General features: G+C 27.4%; 1 protein-coding gene and 1 non-coding gene across 2 annotated transcripts; both read right to left on the bottom strand.

Moving 5' to 3' along the window:
* Positions 1 to 5,458: 5,458 nt before the first annotated feature.
* Positions 5,459 to 9,452, bottom strand: LOC123292413 (F-box/WD repeat-containing protein sel-10). The gene is made up of 5 exons (XM_044873063.1): positions 9,247 to 9,452; positions 7,739 to 7,972; positions 6,127 to 6,259; positions 5,895 to 6,052; positions 5,459 to 5,735 (listed from the first exon to the last, which is right to left on the bottom strand). The coding sequence occupies exons 1-5, from the start codon at positions 9,367 to 9,369 to the stop codon at positions 5,502 to 5,504; spliced, it is 882 nt and encodes a 293-aa protein (XP_044728998.1). The 5' UTR covers positions 9,370 to 9,452; the 3' UTR covers positions 5,459 to 5,501.
* Positions 5,774 to 5,845, bottom strand: Trnac-gca. The gene has a single exon. It is a non-coding gene; the product is annotated as a tRNA-Cys (tRNA).
* Positions 9,453 to 12,175: the final 2,723 nt, after the last annotated feature.

Genomic DNA, 12,175 nt, shown 5'->3' with positions numbered 1-12,175 from the left:
CCATTCAGTCCGTTTTTGCCTATACTGTACGGTTTTTGGAAAAATGTTTTGAGCAAAAAATGTTACTTTTTTAATCAATAATAACTTTTTAATTTAAAGTGTTCATTTATCGATTACCAGTTATGGAATACAGTGGAGCTTTTTATTGAGCTTGAAAACCTTAAACTAAAAAAAGATATCCTGTTTATCAAAAAACATTATGCATTCAATTTCAATTAACAGTTTAGTTACTTACTCAGTAGATGGAGTTACAGTAAAACGATCAGTTTTATAGCAGAAACATTTGAATTTTTGAAAAAAATATTAATGTCAGTTATTTCAAATTTTATTTCTTTGTAATATCGTACATAATACCGAAAAGAAAATCGCCGGGAAAGGAATTTGGAAAATGGAGCAACAGTAACTCTGTGTCTAGGAGAACATCGATTGACATACATGAGAAAGTTTATATTTTTATGGGTTTTTGTATCTTAACATTTACTACGCCACGAACATAATACACTGTGCCCCAAAAAACGTTTGGAATCTGTGAATTACTTAATAAATTTTATTCCTTTTAATTAACTTTATGCATAGATTTTAAAAAGGTTTCCTTGGCAAATTTCAATATTATTTATGATAAAGAATTGGCATAAAATACAAAAATTAATTATTATTTTTTATTCAACAACCCAATTGGAGTTTTGTGATCTGTTCATACCTATGTAGAAGGAAGCGTTTATCTTCGAAAACCCCGTTTAAACAGGCGTATAAAGATTGTTTGTACACTTTAATCGAAACAGAACACAGGTTGTATCAATTTTAAGCATTTTACCAGACATTAATTCAAATTTTTAACATTCTTTTGAACAGCTCAGTGCATGCAAGTAAGAACTAAGATTGTATTATTATGATGTTATCCACAATAAATTTCCACAATTTCAAGTACTCAAAACTGAGAAAAGTTTTTTCATAACAACATAAGTAATTATTAATACTTCCAAAATGTTTTGTATCTCCACAATGAATTTATATTATGATAAAATTTTTCTAAAATTTGAGTATTCAATAATAATTTACACACTAGGTCTATTTTATGAGTTTCTATTTTAATCAAAGAATAAATAATGGCAGGGTAAAAAATTTCGAATAAAAAAATAAACTTAAAATAAGTTATTTTGACAATTTAGGATACCCTTTCAAAATTAATCAGGAAAACGAGTACTAACGTTGTCCATCCAAATGTAGCTCTTTATTGGCTAAAGTATAAATATGTTTTCCTTTCATTACCGGATATTCGAAGCGACCACTTATTGATTGTGATTGTTAATTTCAATTAAAGTACCTGCGGCATTTAAGGCCCACCTAAATTAATAATACTATAAAAAGCGTATAATTCGAGTTGGAAAGACAAAATAGGTACACAATCCTTCATAGTTTGTACAGTTCGTTGTCATGCAAAGAAAATTATAGGTTACAAAAATTTTAACTTTTAGAAATATTTGACTTTTGAAAACCCCTTTTCTGGAGACTTATTATACTGCCATTGTATTTTCCACCACCTATTATAAGACAACCAAACGGGGGTGTGCGTTTTTTATGGATAAAAGAAAGAAACTTAACCTTTCTTAGGACGAAAAATTAAAAAATAGTAACCTGTTGCTTCAACAAAATCTCTTTCGTGACTGGCAACATGGCGACACGAGCTACTGCAGACCAATCCCGTATTGTTTACATCGACTAGGCGGGAAAATAGAACGAAAAACGTTAATTATTGCAAATAATTTCATTTGTCTTATCCATAACAATGAAATGGAACTTTTCTATTTTTCTAATTGTATAAACAAAAAATAAGAAAATATTACGAAAAACCTTTTATTAAAAATAATTTATTCTACTTTTAAAATTTTCTATGTAAAACTGCATAATATTCTGGCAATTTGTACACTTCTAAAAATTTCTTTAAAAAACTCGGGTCTTATCTTGAAAACAATGATCTCTTCCAACTAGATCTTGTAGCGAAATCGAAAACAAAACGAGTATATTTTAAAAATAAATCTTCGAAATTTTACACATATCCTGGAAATAATTCATAAATAACGAAACTCATAAAAAACCTAAACCTCTCTCAACATAATGTAAATAAAATCTTAAAAAATTCTATATATAATTTGATAGAAAATATCATTATTTATAAAAAAAAATGATTAAAAAAAAAACTAGTCATATTATATTTTAAATAAACGTAAGTAATAATAATTTTTGTAAAATTCAATATTAAACTTTAAATAAATATTAATTTGGAATTGTTATTTATTTACATTTATATATAAACAAACAAAAAAATTAAAGAAAAATCAATTAAAAAAATTATTGTTCTACAATAAAAAAATATTTGTAAGTTATAATAATTAATATAATAATTATTATTAAAAAAATTAAACAATTTGTATATAAATTATAAAAAATTTATAATAAACAATTATAATTTAAAGAATTAATAAGCCATGATGTATCGGGTGCTTCCTTAAATTCCAAGTACCCTTTATGTAAGTGCAAAATATATTAAAAAATTATCTATTATTATTATAATTATAATTATTAATAAACATTGTAAATAAATAAATTAATTAATTAATAAAAAATCAAAATTGATATTGCATGATACTTTTCTTTTTGTATTTTTCCTTTTTGAATTGTTTTTTTATTTTATTTTAATATTAAAAAAATTTATATTCTTGTCAAAATTTTAAATTTTTTCAAGTTATAAGAACAACGACAAAGTGTACTGAATAATTTATTTACCAGTTTTTGTATTATAATCTAGGGTGGGTAAGCTTCGATAATTGAAATTCTTATGGAAAGCAGTCTTAGAAAACTTAATTCATTTACAAAAAAAAACTTTGGCCTCATAGTTGTATTTTTGGAGCATTTTCTTCTGAAAATTAATATTTTTTGAATTCAAAATACCATATATATTTTGTAAAACAAATGAATAAAATTTCGTTACTAATTAATATTATTTAATATTTTTTGCCAACCAACCAGCACAAGACTTGATTGGGCTGGAATTCATTTCTTTCTGGTTTACATTTTTTTAATCCTTAGTTTATTCAAATTTTGGACGCAAATCGAGTTTTTTTTGAGTTTTAAGGATTTTTTCTTGAGAAGTTAGGGCATATACTTAAGATCTCTGCATCCCAGATCTTTAATAAGGCTTATCCCCAAAAGTATATAATTATTTGCAAAAAGAAAATTTTTTCTTGAAAGTGAATTTAAAAAAATTTCAACGGTAAATTAAAACGCTCGATTTATTTTGAAACGCAAAGGCCAAAATTTTGAAACTTTGCAATTTTTAATTTCCAAAAAAGACCATACAATTATTTAATTTTAACTAAAACAGGGTATTTATTAATACTTAATTTTTATTTCATATTACTTCATTCATTCCAAGAAACATTAATTGTTCTTTCTAAAACAACCAATTTTGATTTTTCCGATGTACAAAACAAAGTTATTTTCACTATCGAAATAAATTAAATTAATTTATGTTGGTATCAACGAAATATCCAAAATATCATGTCCAATTTTTTTTGCGTAATAATTTAAAAAAAAAAAAAATTAAATAAAAATAGAAAGAGTAAATAAAAAATATTATTGTAAATTATTGTAACAATAAATAAATTGTGTCTACTAGCTGTGTTATTATTAAAATTATATTATATTATACATAATTAATTACATATTAAAATATGATTATTAATTTTTATTTATTTCTTATACAGAACAATTAAAAATATTTAAAAAAAAAAAACTACTGTAATTAAAAAATATATAAAATTACTGAAGGAAATTGTATCATTGTCATTTCAAACAATATATTACATGTACATTAAAAATTTTCATTTATTTTTTTATTTTTCTATCCCAAGGCTTGTGTACCCTATATTCTGGTCTATTTTTCGATCATGTATAACAATTGCCTGATTCTATTTGGAAAAGTTTTTTCCCAAATTTTTATAAAAAACCAGCATTTCAAGCATTCATAAAAAAGACAAAATCATTGCCACTTAAATTTAATGATTCACTTATTTAAAAAAAATTCGGTTTTGAATTAAATTTTTGAGAAATAAAATGAAATCTTTTAGAAATTTCGTTACCGTGTACGATTTTAGGCGGTATCTCGGACACTACTCATTCGATCCTCAAATTAACTCGATTTTAGAATTATTTTTATACTTTACAAAATTTTACCTTTTCAACTTGCAAACCAAACTTGTTGAGAATTATTTACATCATTTATAGAAAATTTTGTTAATTTCGATTTTAAGATTTATATATGGTAATTTTAACCTAATTCATTTGATAAATGGATCGTGTGTGAGATATGGATCTCACACACGATTTTAGCCGTTATCTAAGAAATTTGTCTTTGATGGGGGGGGGGGTCAACTTTTGTTCTATGTCATATCCTTGCAGCTATTGCTCAAGTTTTAAAAATTTTCCTGAGTTCTTCTCCAACAATTGATTCCTCTTCTTTCAATCAAAATATTTCGGCGTATCAGCTAGTTATAGCCTCGCCAAGATTCAGGCTTTCTGTTTGAAGTAGGTACTCGACTTAAAGACACAGTCAAAGAATGTACCGAGCTTAAAATATGCATGGATATCTGTTTCGTTCGTGGAAATGCGTCTCATAAAATATGTGGACAGATTATCAATGAGACGGTTCATGACCCCAAAACCCCTATCTTGCGCACGGGTCTGAAACAAACTCGATATATGTACTCTTCGGGTTAAAATTACTTATGAGATTTAATGAAATCGGATACAAATTTTTTTCTCGATTTTTTGCAAATTTTTTTTTCGAAATTAAATTCGAAAAATTACGTCAGTTTATAATGTAAAATTGATTCAAAAAAAAATTATAAAAAGCGTTCATTTAACTATTTGGCGAGTAATTTCTGAGATATCACTTGATACCGTACTCAAAAAAGATTTTTCGGAGCGATTTTAGAAATACATCAAAAACTATTTATATTATTGTTAGATAAATGAAACAAATGTTTACTCTTTCTTTAAAATAGAAGTGTCTGATCGTCTGCTTGTCTGCCGAAAAAATTTGGATTTTTCAGACTCATGGCGCCGATAAAAAAATAGAAATAAAAATTAATTTTCTTTTAAATTTTAAAATTTTCGAAATTTTTACAAAGAAAGGGAGTATAATAAAAACTTGGTTCTGAGAGGTAGGTTTTTTTAAAATCTATTTTTGTTTCTGATTACCACCAGAAAAATTCAAACAAATTCTAAAATGTCTACTTATCTCTTGATAGTAGAAGTTCCTCAAATAAAAGTTTTCCATTTCATTTCTGATCAAGCACGATAAATAAAAACAACAAAAATACAAAAGCTTAAAAATCTTTATTATTATGTTATAGTAAAATATAAAATAAATAAATAAATACTTAAATAATTAAAAAAAAAAATAATTTTTGTTAGTTCCTGCAAAAAATGTTTAAAAGTTATTAAACCAAATCTAAACGACAAATAAGACCAGAGGCACCGCCAGTATATGCTTGCCCTTGTGGTCCCACACAAATAGCATTAATTGCAGTGGGTACAATTGCACACCCACCAGGTAACGGTTTATCACCGCCAACGGACCATCTCTTAATAATCTTATCAAAACCGCCACTGAATAAAATAGATTCACCGCCCAATTGAATAGATGCTAGTGAAGTTAAAATTAAATCTGATCCCTAAAACAAAAATTAAATTTAAAAAAAAAATCATCATCAGGGGACACCCGGGTTTGAACCGGGGACCTCTCGATCTGCAGTCGAATGCTCTACCACTGAGCTATATCCCCGTTGCTTTCACATGTAATTTTTTAGTATAAATACTTTTTGTATACTCACTGTGATTGTACAGAATAATTGTAATTGACCGCCCTCTTTGATGTGATGAACGGTAACATTTTTTCCGTCACGTGTGCACGCACATAACCGACCACCAACTAGAGCTAATGGGGCACGTCCTTCAATAGAGGTCTTGATTGTGAATTTTCCATCTCCACCTATCCCGGGAAAAAATTAAAGTTTATAACACTTGTTCAAAAGTTGTTTAAAGATAGAATACTGGAATACTTACTTGCAAGAAGTTCTGTGGCGGTTACATCTAAATTTCTTACAGAGTAAACTAAATTTCCAGTTGCAACAAGACCTTTAACTTCTTCAACCACATTTAAATGATTAATTAATTGGTTATTTTGGTAAATTCCAATCTGAAATAAAAAATATAATTTTTTTAAGTTATAAAAATAGAACAACTTATACATTAAATACACTTAGTCAGATTTCTATTTGATGTTAGAACAAATCATGTAAGATAGCAGCACTATATTGTATCATGCATCAGGCGCTCCACACAAGTGTGTCCAACATCAAACTATATTTAGCTTTCTCGTCGCTAGATGAAGTATTAATAAAGAACCAAATAATTAAAAAAAAAAACTCTCTACATTAATCTGAAAATCTTTGTTAAGTATATTTTAAAATATTTTTCTCCTTTGCCAAAAGTACAATTTTCACAGACGCATTTCTCTCCGGGAAGAGCGCATTTTGTGGCTTCAATCCACGACCAGAATGATGGATTTCCTGGCGTATGTGATATAATGGTTGGGTCGTAATATACAATTTCTTTAGAATATTTTTAATTTTTGATTGTGGAAGCGCTAGGAAGTAAAAAATTGTAAAATTACTAATGCAGAAATACATATGTGTTAGTTTTCCCTGCGCTCCCATCATATTCAAATCCTTAAAAATACGAAAAAACTCTGATGATATATAATTTCACCTATTGCTAAAGTTAGTAAAAACTCTGAAGTTACATTTTGGAAAATTAAATCATTCTTAGAATTGATACAAATTTCGAGAAATGTTTGATTTTTTTTTACTTTTTCTTCTTCTCTAACGAATAATGGAATTGATCAAACTACTCGGTTGGAAATAACTTTAAAAAAATGACCCAAGATCTCAAATCAAATTTTCATCACACCTGCTGAGGAATTTTTTTGGTAAGAAACGCTTCAAACTTTTTTTGACCAGAAGTTAAAGCCCCCCATCCCTTTTTTATCATTTCTCAGCTTATTATTTACTTTTGAACGCCCTACCAATTATTTACTTTTGAACCCCGAAACTAAAAGATGGGTGTTATAAATTTGATCGCTATGTGTATGCGTCTATCTGTCTACTTTGTCTTGTTTGAAAGGTTATTTAATGGAGTGTGTTCCTAGCTATGTTTCAAGTGCAAGGTTAGGGTTTCGTACCTGAAACAACTAAAACTTTTGCGTCGGAGATTCAGTGGTGGATTTACACTAGGGGCAATCGGGGCTAGTGCCCAGGGCGGCAAATTTTCTAGGGCGGCAAAATTTGGAAAGTGAGAAAACATTTTCTATACAATATATAATTAACTAATTCTTTTAAATAAACATTTTATCTTTCAAGAAATATAATTCATGCATTATGTATCAAATTAAAATTTTGTATATTATAATATAGGAAATTTAAGTGAAAACTATTAAAATAGTTTAATTAATTTATTTCCAATAAGATATCAAAACTGTTAAAATAAAATTTCAGTCATAGGGCGGCATTTTCTTCAGTGCCCCAGGGCGGTAGAATTTTAAATCCGGCCCTGCGGAGATTGCTTAACTTCACTTGTTTTAAGCGTAACGAGACTAAAAATTATCGTAGGTACTTACAAATCCTTTCTCATCCCCAGCATACAATTTATTTCCATCGACATACATTGATATAACATCAGCTTCTCCACTGTGCATTGTGGATTTTAATGCATTTGTATTAATATCCCATACTTTAATTTTGGAATCATTACCCGATGAGTACAAATCATTACCAATGGCCGCTAAAGCATATACACCTGCTGGATGTGCTTGGAATTCAGCAATATATTTTAAATCAGCACCGTTCCAAACCTTAAAATGTTAAAATTTCTTGATAAGTTGGTATTGTCTTTTTATAATTTAAGGACGGCCATTCATTTAACCTATTTTAGTAACCGTAAGTAAATTTTAAATAAATAGAAAATTGAAAATTTTTTTGGAAATTTTGTTAACAGTTTAAAATATTATTAACTGGTTCAAGTTTCAAATGTAGGTAACGATATTTTTTTTGAGAAATATCGATTTATATTTTCCATTTAATCCCATGTACAATCTAGCTTTTTGTCACTTTTTATCTTAAAATTCAACAAAATTAGTTCAATCAAAGTATTTTCAAAATATCAAAATTTTTTTATTTGTCTACTAAAGGGGTTTGGTTGTTTGAGCAAGTACGGTAAATGTTCTTTTTTTTCTGCGATAAATGACAGTTCAAAGTCCCTTGATGGAAGAACTCTTGTACAATTAACAATAATGTTAATTGTACAAAATTTAATCAGTGAATAAGCTTCAAAAATGTTTTCATCAAGAAGAAAATTTATCACAGATTCTGTTTATGCAAAGAATAACATTATCTTACGACGCTTTGCAAAAAGAAAACATTAAAAAATTTTGGTTTTTGACACTTATTGTTATTTTTAGAGCATTTTATTACATTTACGTCATACAAATTGCCTAGTAGACTAGTTGACTAGTTCCATGCCAGCCGAACCACTATAACAAGTCTCATGAATGTATGTATGTTAATATGTTTTCAATATGTTTAACATTTAAAAAAAATTCTGTGTTTAGGAGCGAGCGTTTTGTCTGGCTGTGAATGGAATGTTGTCAATTTTTAACGCGGTCGATGTAGATATTTTTAATTTTGATAAAAATTTATAGAGAAAATATTTCAAAAATCGAAAAACGTTAATTCGCTGTTACCATTCAAATATTTGTCAAAAACGAAATTATAAAACAAAATTTTGTATCAATTTCGACGTCATCAAGTTTTCAAAAACTGGAATGTAACAAACACATTAATGGTCTTGAAAACTCCCACCCCTAAACAACAAAATAGGGTGTTATTACTAAGACAAAAGGAAAAATCTAGACTCTATCGTTTAACATTGGTAAAATAAAAATATTATTAGGCCAATGCCTTACAAAAATCCATTTTATTTAAATATAAATTTCGGAATTTGTTTTTTATTTTACACATAGAAATATTCATTATTTTTAAGCAATGTAGATTATTATTTATCGAATTTTTGTAATTTTGTTTATTATAAACGAATTCTAGAACAATCTATAAAATTTTGGTACATTACCTTAATAATACCATCTTCACCTCCACTGTAAACTTTCCCATTATGACATAATAAACACTGAATATCACCGGCATGACGATTTTCTTCTGGATTTTTAAAAGTAATTTTTAATGTTGGAGCCATTTTTTTCTAAAAGTTTTACTTCCAATATTAAAACAACTATAAAAGTTCCCTGTGGAACAAAATATATTCTACAAGTTGATATTTTGGGATATATTTATAGTTTCGATAGATAACTTTAAGTGAGTATTTTCGAACAATATTTTCGTACAAACGATGACCTATTTCAAATTTATAATTAGAATTTGTGGGGGAGATCTTATAAAACGAATCGTTTGAACATAGTCTTGAATGATTCAAATACGATTTTTAGATAATCGTTTACGATCTATGTACTCTCGAACAATGACAAAAACTTATTTTTGGATAATACAGAAGTTGTTTCTATGCATCCTCATTCAATGTTTATTGGTTATGGAATATTTTGGAAAATTACGGTTGAAAAACAAGTAAATAAAAAAAAAAAACACAACAACCTACTTAATGAAATAATAATGTAATATTTATTTGGATTCTGTTCAAAAATATATAAATCTATAATTACAGATATTTTGTTTCTTAGAAATTGAGAAAATAGATTAGTTTTACTTTTAATAACAATTTCTTACATCTATAAATATCGTATGCATTATTACAATAAGAACATAGATCTTTTTAGAAAAACCACACAGTTAATCCATATAATGAGAGAAATAATTTTGCAGTATAATATTTCGACTTGGGCTACAAACATTATCTTTAAAGAGAGATATACGATTACAATGGAGAAAAATGGGCCCATATAACAAAGAGTGTAGCCAGGCTGAATGCCTATTTCAGGACCTGCTAGAGTTAAGGAAGAAAGTCAATAGGGCTTTTCATTTTAAAATCACGATTCACATTTGTTTCGTACTAAATGATTTATAACCAATGTGATAAAATGAATAACAAATATCTTCTATCTTATTCCTACTTATTGCTGTCAGTACGAAAAAATAAACTCTGAACTTGCGCTTATGACATGATGAAAAGGCCTATAAAATTTATATTGACCAAAGCTCTAAGATTCCACCAACAAAATTTTGTTAAATAATATATGTGAGTAGATGTGTCGATCAAATACCTGGAAAAGAATTGATAATACATTACTCGAATAGTACTTTTATAGTCGTATATTAATCTCGAAAAAAAATTGTAGTTAGGTGCGTCAGTAAAAACAACTTTTCATCAAATTTATTTGTATATGGAGGTTGTGGAGAAGTCAATTTGAACTACTCATTTTTGGCATCGTTCATTTTTTATTTGTTTTTTTTTCTAGAATTTTGATAACATAACATGTGGCTAAACTGATATTGGCGTAAATTTTTAAATAATAATAACTGTTCAAAAACTTCTTCGATTCCAAAAATTATTACAATTTTCAGAGATTAACGGAACACTTCGGAAATTTCAGAAATAGCCCTTCTCTTTTGACTAATGCAATTTACACAATTTCTTAAAATTATTTAGTTTAATGAATAATATATTTTAAAATTTTGGTTTTAACTTACCATTTTCCTTTCCAAAAAAGAGAGTGGGAAACTATTATAATGGAATCGGGGTAAAATATTCTGTTATAGTTAAAAACTTTATTAGAGAACTGAACCTTGAAGAATATAGTCCTGGAGCCCGTAACAGGAAAACTGCTCTTATACGGATTTCGAAATTTTGCATATAAATCAATACTATTTAACGATAGGTACAATATGGACTAGATATTCCAGGGTTTATCCTGACAGAAATGTTGTTGGGTGGGTTTTTTTTTTATTTTTTACTAATAATAATTACTTGAGCTGTCACACCGAGATATTTCGAAAAAAGAACTCAAAACGAGCAAATTAAAAAAAAAAATTCCGCGTTAAGGGAAAAATATTTTTCGCTTTGTATATTAAAAATCGGCGTGGCAGGCCTTTCTGCCAAGATAAGAGCTGTCACAACAAAATTCCTGAAAATAGATAAAATTTACAATAAAATGGCCTCTTACAATTTAATTGCCATGATAAGTGCAAAATACTTTTTTTTTATATTATTAAAAATATCTATAAAAATTATTTCTGCCAAGATAAACTCTGGAATGCTTACTCCATATTGTACCTATTGTTAAATAACATTGATTCATATCCGAAATTTCGAAATCAGTGTAAGTGCAGTTTTACTGTAAGGGACTCTCCGCTTAATATTAAAACCAAAAGTTATTCAAGGAATTAAAGGAAGTTTTCAGAAATTTTAGTTGGTAATGTAGGTAAAAAGAAATGTTTATAAATGGATATACACATTTCTATAAATTGAATTAACTTTTTTGTTTGTTTATATTTTTAAGTAATGTCTTAAAATTCGCAAGAATGAAAAGGTTTTCTATATAGGATCAAATTATTTTTAATTTCTTATTTACAATCACAGAGTTTTATGAAAAAAGCTTCTTTATGGAAAAAGCAAAACAGTTTTTCCTGTCAAAATTATTTCATTGGATTATGTTTGAGTAAGAAGGGCACAAGTATAATTTCCACATTCATTTTTATTTTCCATTGAAATTTGTGTTAATTAAATAAAAATCGCTTTTCTTTAAAATTTGGTGAAAGACTTTTAAATTTATTTATAATGAAAATACACGTTAAATTCTATTAATCCATTAACTATCTACTCATTACTTAATATGTTCCCGAAGGATTTGTTTGTATTTTTCTGCAAAAATCTTTAGTATGTGGAAACATACAGCATACTTACCAAGCTATAATGAATGCCACCTGGTAAAGTTATATTATACCATGATAGCCCATGCATTGTTGTCTACGAAACCAAGTTTGTTTGATCGATAATATCCTATAAACAGTATGTCATAATTTATAAACAA

Source organism: Chrysoperla carnea, chromosome 2 (assembly GCF_905475395.1).
Source record: "Chrysoperla carnea chromosome 2, inChrCarn1.1, whole genome shotgun sequence".
Lineage (NCBI taxonomy): Eukaryota > Metazoa > Arthropoda > Insecta > Neuroptera > Chrysopidae > Chrysoperla > Chrysoperla carnea.
This window is presented reverse-complemented; position numbering and strand designations above follow the sequence as displayed.

What these genes read in the sequence shown, in the direction of transcription:
- LOC123292413 (XM_044873063.1), bottom strand. Translation starts at nt 9,369, where the DNA reads ATGGCTCCAACATTAAAAATTACTTTTAAAAATCCAGAAGAAAATCGT. An exon ending in CGCCACAGAACTTCTTGCAA is followed by an intron (nt 6,053 to 6,126) that starts GTAAGTATTCCA and finishes TTCCCGGGATAG; the next exon opens with GTGGAGATGGAAAATTCACA. An exon ending in AATTATTCTGTACAATCACA is followed by an intron (nt 5,736 to 5,894) that starts GTGAGTATACAA and finishes TTTTTGTTTTAG; the next exon opens with GGATCAGATTTAATTTTAAC.